This window comes from Gavia stellata, chromosome Z, assembly GCF_030936135.1.
Source record: "Gavia stellata isolate bGavSte3 chromosome Z, bGavSte3.hap2, whole genome shotgun sequence".
NCBI classification, from domain to species: Eukaryota; Metazoa; Chordata; class Aves; order Gaviiformes; family Gaviidae; genus Gavia; species Gavia stellata.
The window spans coordinates 59,701,878-59,721,946 of NC_082637.1; the positions used below are offsets into that span (position 1 = coordinate 59,701,878).

The window sequence follows — 20,069 nt, forward strand, 5'->3', positions numbered from 1 at the left end:
GCATTCGGCTGAGACGCCCGAAGTCGCCCAGACGAGCAGAGGGCAAGGGCACCCACAACCCGACACTCGTTCCCCCGCGGTTCGGAGAGCCACGCAGGACGGTGCGGCTGGTCGAGCGCCGGCCGCGGCCTCCCCGGGCGTGAGGCGGACGGGGAGGCGGGTCTGTGTGAGGAGTGGGCGGTGCAGCGTGGCCCAGCCCCGAGGTGAGGGGGAAGGAGGCGCTGAGGCCCGCGCAGTAGATATTTGGTGCGGGCTCGCTCCCATGAAAAAGCTGCTGACCGGCGGATTGAGCCTGTTGTGCTCTCGGCCGCTGGAGGGACGGTATAGGGTCGGTGGGGAGTGACTGCGGCGTGAGGGGCCGCAGCAGCCCGGCGGAGCCCGAGGCAGCGCCCGTCCTGGGAGCATGCGGCTGCAGGAGGAGGAGTGAAGAGTCGTGGCTGCGCCTCCGCGTCGTCTTCTGCCCCTCTCGCCAGGGCTTCACTCTCGCGGGCTGAGGGCGGACTCCGGGAAGAAAATGGAGCCGTTTCCCAGCGGTGAGTACCGCGGCAGCGCCGCGCTGCCAGCGGGCGCACCCCGAGCCGGCGGCGGAGCCTGGGACGGGGCCGCGCGGCCTCCCCGCGGCAGGCCTGCCTTCCCTCCTGGCAGAGGCGCTCCCGGGCGGGCCCCCGGGGCCCGGGCGCAGCTGGGGCTCCCGGCGGGAGCTGCTTGCCCAGAGGAATAGGGAAGCTTCACAGTCGTGCAGCCCCCATGGTCCACGGCTTGGAAATTACCTCATATCTTGTTTTATTTGGGTTAATTAGGCACACACGTCTTTAATTAGGAAGGTGAGAGAAGGCTCCCTCTCTTTTTTGATACTGTTGCGCTTTTTATTGCCCGGCCATAGTCTCACGGTGGCAGCTAACGGACACTACGAAGCCCGCGCAACTTCTACACCAAGGTGTGCTCTCGCTATGTATTGCTCAGAGGAAAGAGCCTTATATGCATCCGGAGTGCCAAAGCCAGCATGACTCTCTGATGGGTAGGAGGAACCAGAACCCCTATTTATGCCGTTTTCCTGATCGAGGCATTCGAAACAGTGTCTCCTCGCAGCGAGGGCAAGGAGAAATAAAATATAGGAGGATCTAGGGGGTTTGAAACAATGTTTCAGGGTGTTCCTGGGAGCCAGAAAGCTTTCAGAATTATCGCTGCATTGACAGAAGTGCTTGAAATAACGATGTGGTTGCAGCTTTGAGATAAGCATACAGGAGCGCTTGTTGACATCGTGATACAACAATGCGTGTGCATCCTGTGCTTCTGACGGAAATGAAGCCATGTGAAGTCCACGTTCCTACTGCCTCTGTATTAGTAACACATTCTACCCATCCAGGACAGAGGAGGAAATGAAGCTCTCAGATCAAACTGAAACTGAAGCATGTTTGGTTAGACACAAACCATAGCCAAATATGGAAGTAGGACAAGACACTGGATAAAACAGCCTTCCTGTTGAAAATGCAGGGCTTTTATTACAGGTGGGATTTGGTCTGTTAAATGACAAGCATGCTGGGTAGCCATAGCTAAGGCATGAGGTAGAGTTTGCTCAGTGACATGCCAATTCAGACTAAAAAGTTTCTGCCAAATTCAGAAAAACCCCATGCCGTAAATGTTCTGTTTCACTTGAGAAATATTTTGTCATTGCCTTGTGCTTCCCTTTTCTCAAATACACTAAAAATTTCCTATCCTTCTTATGCTGCTGTTTTAAGAATCCAAAAGTTATGAGCTCTGGACGTATTTTGTTGGTTTAACTAGCAAGATGGACCTTTTCCTCCTTTTTTTTTTTTTTTTTTAATTTTTTTAAATTACACTTCTACGGAGGGGGTCTTTTGTCATGTTAAGAATACCGTTTGTACAAGTAGTTGATGTTTTGGTTTTGTACTTAATCCTGGCCTTAGAGGAAGGTCTTTCAACTACAGCTCATTACAATCACAGGGTTATAATATGCATTCCTGTGTGCATGGTAAAAAGACCTTGTCTTGTAATGCAGTTAAGGGGAGAATTTTTTTGAAGTCATCTTGCTAAGTCCATTCCCCTTGAGAGAGACAGCCATCATGTTGCTATCACTTTAAAAGTCTGTTTGACATAATGCTATTACTGCATTGTGGAACAAAACATAAAAAAAATTCTGCTCTTTATCCGTGCAACTGGAAGAAATGGTGGCGTGGGCCTGAGCATTCAGCTCAAAGGTGCTTCGTGCTACTACTGAGAAGCAATGTTCGTGCACAGAGCTTCTTGATTTTGCTCCCTGAAGTGAAAAGCTTGGAGATGATGGTGAAACCGTTTGGAAGCAAATTGTAGCTGAAGCTGATCAATAAATTTCTTCCAGAAACCTGGCTGTTCTGGAAAGGACACTAAAGAGAATGTGCAAATATTATAGCAGAGATGTTGCTCATTATTTTGATCTTGAGGCATGTTTGGTGCTCAGTAGCAGCTGCTAAAATCTGAAGTGAAGAGGATGCTTATACTATTGGCTTTTTCAATAGACTTTTCATTTCCATGGCTGGTGATCTGGAAGCTTTTGTGGGCATCAAATCTTTCAAATAAATTGTGCTTCATGGTAACTGAAAGGTTTTTTTGTTTTGTCTTACACAGTAGTAATAAGTCTTATTTGTGAGTCTGTTTGTTGATTTCCTGTGCAAAGTGCTGTGTAAATTCAGAGAAAAAATGACTATCACAGGAAGCTTACGATATTGTATTTGTAGCTCTCTGAGTTCCTTGGGGCTTTTGCCCTTGTAAAACAGAGGGAACAGACTGAATCTTAAGATTTTCCAAAAGCATTTCAGTTGGATTCAGAACTCTGATGCCCGTTTGTCAAACTGACAAGAAGACAATTTCTTGTTTTACTTTACTGATGTAGAGCTGTGTCAGAACGGGTATGTGTCTTAAAATAGTCTTTAAGGCAGCAAATGCACTAAAGTGGATATGGAAGATCACTGTTTTTCTAATTGAATATTTGGTGTTTTTTTCTTTTCTTTAAATAAAATCAAAAACACAGCCATAACTCATTTCAAAAGTCAAAGAAACCCTTATCCTTTCCTTGAAATGCTAATGGGTATGCTGAACTCTTTATTGTTTGAATACTTTCTCCAGTGGAAATACTCAGATAACCTCAATAAAAATACTTAAGATTTCTTTTTTGACTTCACCCTCCCTACCCCCCACCACTGTATTGAAAACTTAGGTCCAGTCCTCTTTGGAGACATCTCTACTATACCTTCCCTCCTGCCCAGGAGTTTAGTTGGAGATAATGTGTGAGGTCTGTAGCTCTGGAAGAACAGTTAATTGCAGATCTATTTTTAGGGTCTGGAATAGCTGAGTTAATCATAGAGTCATAGATTATCTTGAGTTGGAAGGGACCCATAAGGATCATCAAGTCCAACTCCCTGTTCCTCTCAGGACTACCTAAAACTAAACCTGACACTGGGGAGCCTGTTCCAGTGACTGACCACACTCTCAATGAAGAACCTTTTCTTTGTGTCCAGCCTGAACTTCCCCTGAAATGTTATAAATGTTATAAATTAATAAATGTTTTAGAAATGGTTACTGGTAAGATTTCATTTTTTCATTCTATTTTACATGATTGTTCTTAATTTGAGACCTTTACACAAGTATGAATAATCAAAGTGTAATTAAAAGTGCATGGAAGACTTCCTTGTTGTTGCACATAATTTTTTGTTATAAGTTGTATGATCTCAAATTCCTCTGAATTGGGAACTGCAAATGAATGAGCAGAATTTATTAATTCTGACTAGTCATTTGCTACCTAAGCAGTTTCACTAAAAAAACGCAAAAAAAGTGAGATACTGACTAAAGGGGATATGTCATGTAATTTGGGGCATCTCTCTTTTGGACAATATTACAAAGTATTTTGCAAGCCTTTTCCTTTTATTTTTAGATTGCATATCTTTCTGAAAGAGCATTTCACCATTTCCTGCGTAATACATTAAACATGGAACTTCTCCATTTGAGATGAAAGGAAAAGGTAGAAGTGAGCTATTACAGTGTTTCTCACTTAAGACAGGTGGGATGCATAAACAAGTAACTGCAGAAGGGATAACTTGTGATGATCTGCTGAAATGCAAATAACACTCACTTTCAGTGACATTCTTGAATGATTTTTATCCTTCTTTTACACAGCAAATAGAAACTTTGAGATTAATTACATAACTAATGATGAACAAAATTGAAAGGCTCTCATGGGAAGAAGTAGGGTTTTTTGTAGAAGGTAGAAATAAACCAGATTAGGTAATGTCATATACAAAATGAAAAATGTCATTTGCAAAATCTAGTTATTTCAGCTAGTTCCTGTCAATTCCGAAATATTTTCTTTTTTTGTGTTAGTTTTGTTCGGTATATAAATGTATTGGAGATTGCAGGAGCATGTTCTGTATTTGTAGCCTAAGTCTATTGGGGGCAACAGGCATACCCTTAACTGTCAATATCGTACACTATTGTGTCATGGAACAGCAGGGTTCCTGTTTGTTTTAAACTGTATTATTCAGTCCTAAACAACAGACCGAGTAATCTGTTTTGGTAAGATGGTAGATAAAAAAAAAAAATCTAAGAGGTCTGTTCTCAGTGTCTTTTTTTTTCCCCCATGTTTTGCATATCCCAGCATTTTACTTTAGTCAAATATTACTGACTTTGAGATATATTTGCTTTTACTGCATTTCTGTGAACTCCCTGTCTAGCAATGGATGCTCAGAAATTAATTCAGTAATTTAGATGCAGTCTGTGTAGCTGTGAGAGCAATCATCCCTCTCTGGGCTCCATTCATGTATATACACAGACTAAGACTTACACACTTCCCTTTGCTGGCGCTTTACAGTACAAGCTGAGATCTGGGTGTATTAGCAACACATCTGGAACAGAGTACTCCAGCACCTGTTATAAAGTGAAAAGCAATGTGATCATCAGAATAATGAGGGAAGTAGATGAACATATGAAGAGAGAAGAAAGAACGAACTTAATCTGCTTGAAATGTTTTCTTTTGGCAAGACTAAACAGTGTGGGTTGTAAAAAGACTGAAAATCTCTTTCCCTGTTAAAACAATGTCTGAAGATCAGAGATCACCATGGATTGTTTGTTAGTATTTTTCCACTAAGGAGATGGTATTCCACTTGTAGAATGAATGAAGCCACTGAGTGTCTGCATGATATCTCATGAGTCAAAAATGTTGAAAGATTATGTTGACCTCAGTATCCACTTGTAAAAGTATTCCAGGACTGTCTTGTCATATTTTGGGAAGATGATGCAGAGTCCAGCAATCGTGTTTGACATTTGTGAGGCTATGTGCACATGTGCTAGGTAAAAGCCCCATAATGACTGCCATAGAAAATGTTGCAAACTAATAAAAGCTAGAATAAAATAACTTCTGTTTGTTTAACTAATCAGAATATTTTTTTCATATTTGATGGGCATTGGTATAATAATTACCAATGAAGAAGCTGAATTTACCTTTATTTAATGCATGTCTCTGCTTTCAGTAGTGATGAATTCAGCTGCATTCAGAGGATTCAAGTTTTCCTTTTCCTCCTTCACTCAGTGATTTGAGTGAAGGAAATTCAGTGACTTTCCAGCTCTGTTGGACAATATTTCTTTTCATTAAGTACAAAAGCAAAGATTGCGTAGAAGAGCAAAAAAATTAAGATTTCTTTATGAGTGAGAGCAATATTATTCCTTTGTCTATCAGATAAATTTGTATGCATGGCAATTACTGTTTAGACTTCTGTCTAACAGTACCTTAAAATAACATCAAATTAACTTTTAAAATACTCCAGCATTTTTTGTGACCTGCGTTTTAAGTGCCTGTAAATGTTTTAAAGGTACATATGTACCTTCTAATAGCTGTGTTTTCACTATTATTGATACTGCCTTAAATAATGGATGTATATTGACCTTAAATTGTAAGAATCACAAAAAGATTTTGTACCTTGTAACCAGGAGGAAAGAGAGAGAACAGATGGAGAATCGTGAAGGAAATGGGGAGGACGGAGGGGAGGGAACAGCTCTGGAAAACTCATCCAGTTGATCAAAAGGCAGGAATTTCAGGGTAATACGGTGTGTTGGGTTCTGCTCAGTTTGCCTCCTTGGGGCACAGATGATGTTTTATTCCATCATGAGGGTTGTCTCACAAAAGATGTTCAAAGAAGATCTCAGTGCCCAGTTCTTCTATTGGATTATTCAAGGTGTGTAGTAATGTACTGCAGCAGTGGTCTTTACTACAGCTAGTGAAGAGTGAGAGAGACGAGTCCTGATTCCACTGACCACTGAAATGTGAGACACTTTTGGTGTTTTGTTTGTTCATTGGAGATAAGGTGGTTTTTGATTTTTGGGATGTTTTTTTCCCACCAAAGCTCCCAGCAAGCTGTTTGGAGGAGTCTGCTTCACTGTGCTTTAGTAAGCGTAACTGAGTGCAGAGAGCTTTTCTTGGGTTGTAATCACTCTTTGACATTGAAGGAATCAATTCTGCAAACACTGGAATTCTTATGTAACAATACTTCCATCACAGTGCCATTGACTTTTATGGGGAACTGGCTGTGTTTAAAACTATGCTTCAGGGCCTAACACTGCTTTTTATTTCAGCCTTTCTTTTGTATGAAATCTGACAATTTCTTCTGCAGTAATCTGACAATTTCTTCTGCAGCATAATGAAGATCCATAGAATCACTTGTAACTGTTTTTTGTAAACCAGTCTTTCTGGAAGCAGCCAGGACTGTATTTGTGGGAGTCCAAAAAGCTTTAGAATACTTCAGAAGCCTCATTACTTCTGAGCTATAAACCATTATAAGAGAAAGACAAAGAGCAGGTGTTCAGAATATGGAACTGTGAATAAAGCATGTATAAACTGTCAGTTTTGTTATCCAAATTAGTGCTTTTTATCATTGATGGAAATATTAATGAGGCCTCAGTGTCTTTTTTGGCACAACTGAGCATTCATAAATGTGAATACTTGTATGTAAAGTACTATTCTACAAACAACTGGAAGATAATTAAGGGAGCCATTACAAAATATGCACTTTAGCAATTAAAAATACAAATGAGAAGAAAATAAGAACTAATAAAGTTTAAAAGCATGCAACCTGCTAAACTTTGAACAAAAGAAAAACAAAACCCAAGGCAATAAATTAAATCTTCCTTCATATCTATCTTCTGTGATTATAATGCTGTGATGCTACTATGACGGTGGTCTGCATTGCAGTGGTAGGAATACTGTGTTTGTCCTGCATTATGTACACTGATGAGGCTAGCAAGCTCCATCACAGCAACTGACTTGTTGGCAACTCTGTTGATTGATTTGGCAAAAGTTCAGGCTAGTACTGGGCCTGGAATAGAAGAGGCTACACTAAATTCTAAAGTGCAGGAGGGTCAATATCCTTTATACTTAAAAGTTCTTTGTGATTGTTTCACCCCCCACAATGTATACATAAAGCAGTGAAAGCCATTCGTGTGGAGTATCAAAAAGAACTATGTAGATTCTAAATCTTGCCTTTGCCAAACTTGGGTGCTTATCACAGAAAGACTAAGCCATATTGTGGTAACTTTTCATCTGTAAAAATTATGGTTGTGGGATTAAGATCAATGAAGGCAAAAAAACCTCGTGTGGAACAGAACGGAACTGTTACTACGAGGGATTTTATCATTGGCAGGGCTATGACCTACAGAAATTCTTCTCTTCTAAATAAAAATTGGTGATTAAAAATATGCGTTGTCTAGAGAGGAACCAAGGGTTGTCTTTTTTATTTCTGTTTTATCTTTTCCTCTCATTGTGCTATTTTCTTTCTTTTCCTGGTAGCAGCATATGTGTTCTGAAATGTATATACATTGTAATAACAATGATGTGGCCAAGGATATGTACATTGCTGGGCAAAGCAACCCAAAGTACCCCCAAGATCAAAATAGCTGCCTGTGTGCACAGCTTGTTGATTGGAGCTCTCTCAGGGTTGGCTCTAGAGTGACTCTGCTGGTATTTCTGCAGAAACTTTTCACAAACCCTGCGGGGCATGTCCATCTGCTGTATAGATCCGTGTGGCACTCTCTGCAGTCTGCAGCTCTCCCACCTGCTTTCTCCATGGTGAGAATGACTGAAAGAGATACTTTCTGAAAAGTGGTACCTGAGCTGCCCCTGTCCCCACGGTGGTGGTTGTAATGAAGCTGATGTCAAAGCTGACATATGATATCTGGGTAGGTTTTTGGAGCAATTTAGATCTCGGTATTTCTTGAGCTGCCATGCAGGCACGCTGCCACTTTTTTCTCTATCAAAGTGCTTTGTCTTGTTATTTATTGAGACTGACAAAAATTTAGGGAGATTTATTGTTGCCCTGTTAAGACCATATAAAATTTACTGTGTTGCAAGTCATAGGCAATAACCTTTAGATATTGCTTCTGTGAGCTGAAATACTGCTTATGAAGTAGTGACCACACAATACTTGCTTGTGACCTGCAAATGGTTTTATATAGTATTATGACTGGGGTTGTTAAGTGTGTATTAAGTATCAACAGTAATCCGAAAGGCAGATTGTGTTGTTTTTTTAGAAACTGTTCAAGATGAGAGGGTATGATAGTTTGAACTTATTGCTTTAAAAAAAAGAAAGAAGACTAAACAAGCAGGTTGTATGCAGTTTGTCAGATTGTATGCCTGACTGTCTGTTAGATGCTTTTCAAAGTTCTTTAAAAATTTTTCCTCAGACTGATACTGGCAGAGTATCTTGTAACTTCAGCTGTGATGAGCCTCATATTTATCAGCCATGAAATTGATGGACGGATATAGCGGAGAAAATACTCAGCAGTCCTGAATATGGGAGTTCAGTAGCGTGAGAAATTTGAGACACAACTTCCTGCATGTCTCCAAGACTCAGGCCCTTTTCATTAGACCCCTGTGGTTAAACATCTTCTATCATTTTAATTGCAAAATATACCCTTGATTGGATTGGAAAGAGGAGTCTAAAACCCCATTCTAAAAATAAAGTTCAGAGCCCTCTTACCCATCCTGTGTTTTGTTCAACCAGTGGCTGAGGATGGAACACGGGCTTAATGTTGTTGGGACTTGTAGAAGGTTTTCCCTCTCAGTAGCACCCAAAGAGCAAAGAATCATTTAAAACAACCTCTTCCTCTGCCCTTCCCTCCATTTCCCCCCCTTTTCACTGTGGAAACCTAACTTGTACCAGATTGAAATTTGTAAATATTTGGTAAGATGTGAACGGACATGATATTGGACTTGTGTTGGCTATCAAAATCCAGACTAAGCTTGTATTGGTTAGCCTTAAATTCTACAGCTATCTCCATTGACCTCCAGAGAAATAGTTATGAAAAAAGTAACTTACATTTTTTGCCAGTTGAATAGGTAGAGTGTTCAGTAAATTAATCACACTCTTTTTTCCCTTTCCATGATGTTTTCTTTTTGTTGGTGACACGAAAGTAAAGATTTGAAAAGATGTATCAGGAATAGTCTGGCTATCTACTTAGGAATTTAATTGGTAGATGTTGAAATGTAATTGTAATTGGTTCTCCAGCCTGAGGTCCTGCCAAAGAAAATTAAATTGTGCTTTCCTTAAAAATCAGGAAGAGACTTTCAGAAAACCTAATAAACAGTGACTTACATAAGATTACACTCTTAGCTCCTGTTTCTTATGGCAATTTAAGATAAGAGAGGGTCTTAAAACACATACTTGTGTATTGTTTTAATTTCCATGATACAGTCCAATTGGCAGAATTTTGCTCCAGTGTATGTGCAGAAGCTCACTATTGCTATATTTGATCTCACATTCATTAAAAAGAAACCCCAACAACCAAACAAACAGCAAAAGTAGAACTTCCAGTACAGGCTGAAGGAAAGGAAGTAGAGAGTGACTTTGTATGGCTTGGAACTTATGTGCCCTTGCTTATTTTGGATTGGAAAGCAGCATTTGTCCTGCTTTGCAATACAGGAAAAACTATTCATTTTCAAGTTAGGATGGTACAAAAATTGTGAAAAAAGGTTTTTTGTCCAAACCAGCATTGTTCTGTGCACTTTTTGTCCGTCCGTTGTGACTTAGTTGTGGAAGCCATGGTATGTGCTTAACTAGACAGATTCTTGTAAACCACTCCAGTTAGATTACACTTAGTTTTATGGCCTTATTTTTGTTTGTCTCCTGAAATCAAACACTTGCAAAGTGGCATTTGTCCCTAGGATGTACTTCAAATCATGGAAAGACTTCATGTAGTGCCTGCGTTTTGATAAGACCTTACAGTAAAATTGTACAGAGGGTTATCATATATATTTGCGTGTCAGTAATGACACTGCAAAAAGCAACAGAGGCTGTTTCAGTTTTTACTACCACATTGAATGGAAGTACCGTTGTCTGTATCAGTGAAGAACGTTGATGTCTTAGCTGGAACAGGAAAAACTCCCACTTTAGTTCAGTGAGGTGGTTGTTTTGTGTAAGGCTTTTTGGGGTTTGTTCTGTCTGAATCAATGTGTGCCATTACCTGTTTTTTTTGTACTTAAGTAAAATTAAAACGACTAGAAAATGCTGGTTTAGGGTCTTCATCAACACAAAGCACAAGTGGCTTTAATGTTTCTGTTTCTTTTTTAAGTGATTGCATTCAGCATATAAAAGTATATATGCATATATGTCTGTGTTTTTCATCTATTAAAAATGTGCATAGGTAATCTTGCAGCACCATGGGAATTAAGGACATGCTGTTAGCCTACCTATTGCTTCTTTTCTGTCTCTAAAAAGCAGGTAAAGCACATGGATGATACACAGATTTTTATAGCAATACTTCATATTTCCTAATATTTCTTGGTTGTGCTTTTTTCTAACGGATTGTTCCCTTCTGTCTTCTGAATTCATTAATTTAAGAGAGGAAGTGGTGACATCAGTCCTGTAGCAGCCTAACTTGGTTTTGTGCACCCCCAGCCTGCTCACTGGCAGGACAGTGTGAGAAGCAGAAAAGGCCTTGACACTGTGTAAGCGCTGCTCAGCAATAGCTAAAAAATGGGTGTGTTATCAACATTGTTTTGTTTACAAATCCAAAACATAGCACTATAGGAGCTACTAGGAAGAAAATTAACTCTCTCCCAGCCAAAACCAGTACAGTGCTGAAGGGTGAAACTTATTTCAAAACAGAGCATCAGGAAACAGTGGACTGTAAAAAGAGACAGTTACAATTTTGCAGTGAACAGCAATTGCCTTTTTGGTGTAAAAAGGACTAATTATTTTATAGAGATATATATGCTTTGTACACCTTAGCAGTGATCAATGTACTCCCTATTGACATGGGGCTCTGAATTCATGGACTCTATGTAGGTGCATACTAACGTAAGCAAAAGCTACTTAAGGTGGAAAAATATGTTCTGGATGTTGATTAAAACCTCCCTCTGTGGACCTCAAATTCAGATTTGATCTGATTGGAACAGTAAGGCCATCACTTTTAAGTCTGTCTTTTGGTGTTCCCTCTTTTTTTTTCCTAATAATTAAGATATTTGTGGTATTTATATGATGCTCAGAGTTAACACTGAAGTGTTTTATACATGTATTGCTGTTGTATATGCTTCCATCATCCCTTCATTTTTGTATAGTTTTGTATTGCACGATACTGTGTTATGATGAAAAACCAGTCACAAGCATATATAAAAAATGCAGCACTAGCTTTTCTGTAAGAGCTGTCTCACTTAGTTTGGTTTAATGCAATTGAAATGTTGTCCGTAGGACTGTACTAGCCTGCCCTTTTGCAAAATTCTTAAAATGGCAAAGGGAGCATATATTCATAACGATGGAGAGTGCATTAGGTCTGAAGCTATGTAATGCCAGTAAGGAGGGGCAGGGGGAGGGAGGAAGTGTGTGCTTCTCAGCTTTCTCATCTCTCCTGGTTACTTTCTTGAGGGGAAAAAAAAAATTTTGCTGTTCCCAACTTCTAGTTATAGTGTTCATGACTTTTTTGTTGTTTTCCTTGGTGCTAAAAGAATTATGAAGGAAATCTGAGTTTCCCACATACTGTTGCAAGGGTGTTGCTGTTAGGTCACTAGGAAGCATACTCAGGTATAATCTTCAGACAGGTGGGAATTTAGCTGCACAGCTCTCATTGGTCACCAGGAGAAGTGAACCAAAATCTGTGCACTGCTTTGGCAAGGTCTAAAACTGCAATTATTTCTTTCAAATTAAAACACTTCAAATCTCAAATGGTGAAACCAGAAAAACATCAGTTGCAATTTTGGAAGACGGAAACTGAAGTATATTGTATTTAATTTGATTTTTTTTTTCTTTTAAACTTTCAGGGCTCTTTTGCAAAATATCTTGGCATAACTACTGGATACTCACGGTCATTATTCCCAACACGAGAGACACTCATTCTAAATTGGCTTTCAGGGGACTTCATTAGATATTCACAAATCAAGGGGGACATATGCAAACTGAGTCTGCTCTTCTGATACTGGATTTCTGTGGGTCTGTCCTTTGTTACTGTTTTCAGGAGGTACTTGCATATCTGCTTTGTTATTTGAATGTTAACTTTGCACCATAATTGATCTAGTAATTTTTTTGGTTTTTTATGAGTTGCTCTATCAACAGCCCTTGATTGTAGGTATTAATTCCTGCGGAGCCACCTAAAATACTTGTAAGAGAGTATGGAATACATGTAAACCACTACTGTGAGTGAGTAAAATCTCTAAACTTTTTTGAAATCATTCAAGCCTCACTCTCTAATGTCCAATTCTGAATTATTCTTGTGTCTGCTGCTTCTCTGCACAGTGATTGAAAACCACATACAGCTTGAAAATTCAGAATAGTGCACGTAATGTTTCCATAGATGTTTCCATCCAAAATAAATATTTACAGCCATGCTTTGGTCCTATTTATAATGAAAAAGTTAGCATGTACTTTCAATAAGCCCATGCAACCTCATGTGCAGCTATAATTTTGATCATATTTCTGTCTGGGTAAAACCCATAATTCTTAGAAGATTCTGTTGGTTCATAATTTTTCTTCCACAAGTGACGCTGCATTCAGGTGAAGCAGTAATAGAACAGCCACAGAGCTGGGAAATCTGTCAGGCTTTTAATAGCCCTTTTTAAAGGAAATGTGTGTTTGTTTGTATCTGCTTGTCGGGAGAGGGGTGCTTCAGCTACAGCCACTGAAAATGTCGTAGGCACTGGGGACTTCAACCACCTTGTTGCATGTGAGTGCATTTGGAACATCTGACTGCATCTTTTTCCATGTACATCTAATAGTGCTGGGAACTGCAATTTGTTGGCAGATTGGATTTTCTAAGACGACATGTAACTTTTGGAGTGGTGGATTCCAAGTTTTTTCTCAGGTGGTCTATGCTTCACTTGATTTTTGTTATGGAGACTTTAATTCCCTCTGCCATCCCTGTGCCCGAGCTCCAAGGTGATAGGTAAATTCATGGTGAAATGAAGGCAAAATGCTTTCAAGTAGGACTTCTGATTTCCCTTGAATTCTACTGGCTAGTTGTCTCCTTGTTTCTAAGCTGAGCGAAGGTTATAAATGTATGTTTTCTTAGTGTGGATAGATGGTGATTTTAAATTACATGAATGACATTGTGTACTCTCCTTCTTTAGTAAGAGCAAATAATTTTTCTGTATAGAATTGAATTATTTTCTTGCTCAGAAGGAATTTGAAAATTAGGGAGACATAGTAGAAAAAAGAGAAACCTTTAGTCAGAACCTTAGCATAACATGGTTGCTGATAGAGGCTTTGTTTGCTGAACAAGCTTGTTAGAAAAGGTAAGATGAACTTTTTTCTTCCCCTCCCCCCCCCTTCTCCCCCTCCCCCTTCTCCCCCTCCCTTCTCCAAACACGTAATACAATTTTTTATGGATGAGTTGGAGACAGCCCAAAGCATAACAGTGCAGGCAGTATTTTGTATTATAGAATGAAGAACTAAATTGATATAAGAAAAAATGATCATAAACCAAGAAGTACCTGGTTTAGAGCAAGCTGAAAAGATTATAAAATGTAAAGCCTGCCATTTTAAAAATCACTGCGTTGTTGAATTCTGTAAATTTTTAATGTATGATGTACCTGTTGATACTTATCCACAAGAAGAAATAGTGTAATGCAATATTGTGATGATAAAGAGTGACCTTAATTACTGCTCCAGCAACATGCGATTTTGCAGCAAGAATTTTGAAAATACGGAGATTTATTTTTTACTTACACAGTGTTCCTCTAACAAAGTGTAGTATCTTTCAAATATCAGATTTCATAAGTAAATTTTTAGTTTCTTTATTTTTTCCTGTAAATGTGTGTACTCAGATTTGAGTACATCTTGAATTTAAGAAGTTACGCTTGTCTTCTACAGGAGCCATGCAGGGTATCACTGCATGGAGTTTTTCTGTAAGCTTCAGGGCTAGAAATCTCTTAAGATCAGTAATTCGCTTTCATGCAAACTCTGAATAAATATAACTTTGTTTGACGTTCCCCCTCCCATTCCTTTTCCTCTGGGGGAGAGGAACCAGAAACATTACTGCTTGCCTGAGCCACCGAAGCATGAGGTTTTGGTTAGGATTTTGCATAGGTTTCCCAATATATTCAGGGGTTTTGCACGGGATCATCAAGAGTCTGTGCCAATGCCCTTCTACTCTTTCTGAAAGTGACTTTCTGTGTCCCAGACAGCTATGTCTATGTACTGCTCATGAAAATAGCAACAGGGATTATTTACCGACTATGTTGTAAATCAATTTTCCGTGGGCAAAATTTAAGAAATCCTATGTAATTTCTGTTGGATGATATTTTAGAAGAACAACAAAGCAATTTTTAAAATTAATGTTTGTTATTTAAGTACTTTTTTTCCACTTTAAAGGTTTTTATTGCTTCCTCCAAAGTTTTGAGGCATTTATTTCCAAACTATGACAAGACAAGACATACTGTGACGGAGAGGGAGAGCTGGCAGTTAGAGAGGGAGGAATTAGAATTTTAGTGAATCCTATGTCTTTGCTTGGAAACTAAAGTAACACAAGAGCTAGTTAAGAGATTGTGACCATCCCAGACTCCAAAGTAAGGAACCACAAGTTAATTCCTGTGTTAACTGCTCTTGGATATAGGTGTACAGTCCTTGCAGTAAATCTGTGGACATAGTGCTTGGAGAAGAAGTAGGAAGAGCCTGCTGACATTCTTAATCATTTCATCCAGCAGCAGCTGCTACTCTGAAAGGAGCAGAGGAACAAAGAGGAGGATGGAAAACATAATGGTCTCTGCATTATCTTGGACACAGGTGTCTGGGAAAGGATAGTGGGATGTGATGAGAGGTGAAAGTGGTGGGTTAGGAGAGGGAATAGGCACAGTGATGTTCACTATGTGCTATTCTACCAGTTTTAATCCACCATCAGTGAATAAATTGAGAAAGTCTGTGCAAATTGAACAATTTACTTGATTAGGTCAGATTTATAAGACATAACGAATGTTAAAAATCCCTGTGGTAAGCAATTAATTTATAGAATTGTTTAGGTTGGAAAAGACCCTTAAGATCATCAGGTCCAACCATTAACCTAACACTACCAAGTCCACCACTAAACCATGTCCCTAAATGCCACGTCTACATGTGTTTTAAATAACTCCAGGGATGGTGACTCAACCACTTCCCTGGGCAGCCTGTTCCAATGCTTGATAACCCTTTCGGTAAAGAAATTTTTCTTAATATCCAATCTAAATCACCCCTGGCACAACTTGAGGCTATTTCACCTCATCCTCTCACTTTTTACTTGGGAAAAGAGACTGAAACCCACCTCATTATAATGTCCTTTCAGGTAGTTGTGGAGGGCGATAAGGTCTCCCCTCAGCCTCCTCTTCTCCAGGCTAAACAACCCCAGTTCCCTCAGCCCCTCCTCGTAGGGGTTCTTTAGGTTCTTTAGACCCTTTACCAGCTTTGTTGCTCTCCTTTGGACACGCTCCAGCACCTCAGTGTCCTTCTTGTAGTGAGGGACACAAAACTGAACACAGGATTCGAGGTGTGGCTTCACCAGGGGGACGATCACTTCCCTAGTCCTGCTAGTCACACTGTTTCTGATACAAGCCAGGTTGCTATTTGCCTTCTTGGCCATTCGGGCACACTGCTGGCTCATATTCAGCTGGCTGTTGACCAACGCCCCCAGGTCCTTTTCCACAGGGCAGCTTTCCAGCCACTCTTCCCCCAGCCTGTAGCGCTGCATGGGGTTGTTACGACCCAAGTGCAGGTCCTGGCACTTGGCCTTGTTGAACCTCATACAGTTGGCCTCGGCCCATCAATCCAGCCTGTCCAGATCCCTCTGTAGAGACTTTCTACCCTCAAGCAGATCAACACTTGGTGTCATCTGCAAGCTTATTAAGGGTGCATTTGATCCCCTCACCCAGATCATTGATGAAGGTATTAAACACGACCAGCCCCAGTACCGAGCCCTGGTGAACACCACTTGTGACTGACCGCCAACTGGATTTAACTTCATTCCTCACAACCCTTTGGGCCTGGCCATCCGGCCAGTTTTTTACCTAGCAAACAGTACACCTGTCCAAGCCACGAGCAGCCAGTTTCTCCAGGAGAATGCTGTGGGAAGCGCTCTCAAAGGCTTTACTAAAGTCCAGGTAAATATCCATAGCCTTTCCCTCATCCACTAAGCAGGTCATCTTGTCATAGAAGGAGATCAGGTTAGTCAGGCAGGACCTGCCTTTCATAAACCCATGCTGACTGGGCCTGATCACCTGGCTGTCCTTTATGTGCCATGTGATGGCACTCAGGTTGATCTGGTCCCTAACCGTCCTCAGCACCGAGGTCAGGCTGACAGGCCTGTAGTTCCCTGGATCCTTCTTCCAGCCCTTCCTGTAGGTGAGTGTCACATATGCTAACCTCCAGTCCACTGGGAACCTCCCCGGCTAACCAGGGCTGCTGGTAGATGATGGAAAGTGGCTTAGTGAGATCTTCTGCCAGGTCCCTCAGTAGCCTTGGGTGGATCCCATCTGGCCCCATAGACTTGTGTGTGTTTAAGTGGTGTAGCTGATTGCTAACCCTTTCCCCTTTGATTATGAAGCCAGCAGGAGTTATGAAGCTCAGCTGAAGCCAGACCATTACTTCTCCACAAGACCATTACTGCCCATCAGCTGTGCCAGGACACTGCCCTTGTCAAGGGAGGAGGCTTTATTACACTGTATCCTCTGAAGACACAGTGCCATGCAGTTTGCAGCTCTACATCATGGAAATAATTTAAAAGAATCAACCTGCTTGTCATCTTTGTCACCACTACCAGATCCTCGTAGCTAGCAGGACATGTTTCCAGTATCTTATATTTTCATAGTTTTCATTATCTAACAAACCAGAAGAGGGAAAATTGAAATATAATTCTGTACTTAAACTGAGATTTTGTTTTAAAACTTTCTAGCTTTTGTGACTTACTCTAGCATGAGAGCAAATTGTAATTAATTTCATTTAGTGTTATATTTATATAATTATACTTACATAATATCGAAAGATCTTTTATTTATAGAAAATCTATTTAATAATCATATCATTAGAAAATTATTAAACACAGTCTTTTGTTCAGAAGACATTGTATTGATCTCTGTCCCTCACTGAAAAAAAGTAGACTTCATTATTTCCAGGTGTCATCACCTCCAACTTCACTGTATCTCCCAGTCTTCAGTAACTAAGTAACTTGGAAAATTTCTTTCTTAATTAACTGTTGGTTTGGTTTTGTGTTTGCTTTTTTTTTCCTCCAGAATGTGTAATTAAATTTTATATAAAACTGGAAATTCTTTATCATGAATCTGAACTGTCATACAATTAAATAACTTAATTACTTAATAACTGAGTTAAATAACTCAGCATTTTGGCTCTAAATTTGTCCACATTACTTCAACTCCCTTAGATTTAGGCTAATTTACCTGTTGATAGCTCAGAAGGAAAAGAAATACCCCAAGCCAGATTTAACAAAATAAAAATTTAATTTCTGGAAAGTACAACTGGAAAGAAAACATTGAATCTATATATTTGAACTGACTTGAGTTCCTTCATCTTGAACATACAATAGTGATTTTGTGAGTTGATGAGGTAGTACTCTAACCAAAGTAACTCTTTGTTGTAATTCCTATGAAGAGAAAATGCTTACTGATAATCAAAGTTGTTCCAGAAAAATTTTTGTGACAATAACTGAACATGGAAGTTACACTTGTTTGGATGTTTTGACCCTCAGCCCGTACAGTAACTCAGACTTTCTGAGAGCTAGGTATTGGCATGCAAATGACAAAGTTACCTGTCAAGCCTCCAAATTGTGCCTTTTGTTTTTCAGGTAATTTCAGACTTCTGTTTGCTTGTTTGTTTGTGTTTTTTTTAAATAACCCACTCTTTTTCCCATATTTGATGTATTTGACCTGATAAATGCAGAAGTCTTTATGAACAAGCCCTGGGTATTTTCATGCAAGTTTTAAATTGAACAGCTACAAAAGCTGAAAAATGGAAAAGTCAGTAACAAATCGTCAAAAAAAAATGGCACTGTGGGACAGAGAAAAAGGATCAATGAACACAAGACACTGCATTACTGTTTCAGAAGAAATTTTGAGGGCATTAAAAATAATCTGCTGCATAGAGGAATGTGTGTAAATGAGATGCTGTTTTTACTTGGGCTGCTGAGATTTAAAATAATTAATCTCAGAAAAGATCATTGCTGAACTATCAAGTAACACCCTTATCTCTTTTTAAATTTTTTGTTTTACAGAAGAGGAGAGAGGCCTGTATCTTTAACAGAGCTGGTAACATAAGACAGATGTTGCTAATCACAGCCTTTGATTTTATTTTTGTGTTGTCTGCACCAGCAATTTCAGAAATCAGACTGTAGACACTTGAGTAGAGACAATTTTATAATACTTACTCTACAATTTCAAGAGCTGTTTAGCCACTAGAAACCTTTTGTGTTCGGTTAACTTTTGCTCAAACCTTAAAATGCTGCTTCTGACTCTACAGCTGTCACTGAAGGGATCTACTCTCACTGCAGCCTAACCTACAGGCCATACTAGACCTTTAGGCCAGTGGTTCCCTAGGAGTAATTTATATTTCTAAATGTAGTTAAAATAAGAGCAAGAGCAAAGGAATGATCTCATTCCTAAATAGAATAGAGAGTGTGTAAACTACATGAAATAACTTTTTTTTTTTTTAAACTGGTCAGAATTTTTTTCCAAAATTTTATGCTCTTGGACACAGATTTACAGAATGCTGCTTACCCAGCACTGCCAGGAAAAACAATGAATGAAGAAATTAAAATAATTTTCTTTCAAATATAACTACCTCTGAGATGGAATCATACAGCACTTCTCTTAACTGTTTATAAGCACAGGTCTGATCAACTGCTCTTATTACCATATTCTGCTAAATATATAAAATGGCTGTCTTTTTTTTTTTTTTTCCCAATTTCTACTTTTTTTGGTTATTTATAAAGACTCTGCAGCAACCACCCTGTACTGATTTTGACTATCCTAATGTACAGAATTCATCAAGAAAAGATAAGGCACTAGACCACAGCAATCAACAGTTTGATACGAATGGCAAATGTAATCCTTGAAGGATGGTTACTAGGTAGTGGCAGGAAACCTTCAGTTCTGGGAGTAATTCCATGGACTATTGCTAGCAAATCAACTACAGAAACTTTCCAAGAGTGTATTTTGTATTATTGATTTTAATTTCCACTGCACCAAATTTTTTTTTTTATGCTGAAGACTTTTTCATAGAGGTAGTGAGTAATCAGTGAAATAGATGGTAGTGCTAAGGTAAGGTAAAGAAGTTGTAGGACTTGGCTTCAGGTTCATATTTCTGCAGATTTTTTTTTTAGGGTGAATTGCATGTAAAGTCTGTCTGGATTGACCATCAGTTGTTTTGATTGTGACAGCAAGAACTGGACTGCTTAGCTCCACTGGCTCCAGTCAGTAGTGTATTCCTACTGTTTAGTTCTCTGATTCAGCAGAGATGGAAGGGAATTCTGCTTCACAGGTAACTTTGGAGGTGGTCTACTTCTGAGTGTGTCAAAAGGTGATGAAGCTACTATGTTATCAATGTTCAACTGGGTTGAGAAGCTCCATC

At 39.5% G+C, this 20,069-nt stretch overlaps 1 protein-coding gene across 2 annotated transcripts in view; it reads left to right on the forward strand.

Annotated features, from left to right (window-relative positions):
- The first annotated feature begins 436 nt into the window (after nucleotides 1-436).
- LNPEP (leucyl and cystinyl aminopeptidase) overlaps nucleotides 437-20,069 on the forward strand; it is a 68,776-nt gene continuing 49,143 nt past the window's right edge. For both annotated transcript variants that reach the window (XM_059833381.1, XM_059833382.1), the window contains exon 1: nucleotides 437-533. In XM_059833381.1, coding sequence (XP_059689364.1) covers nucleotides 515-533 — 19 coding nt within the window. In that variant the 5' untranslated portion in view covers nucleotides 437-514. The remainder of the gene's footprint in view (nucleotides 534-20,069) is intronic.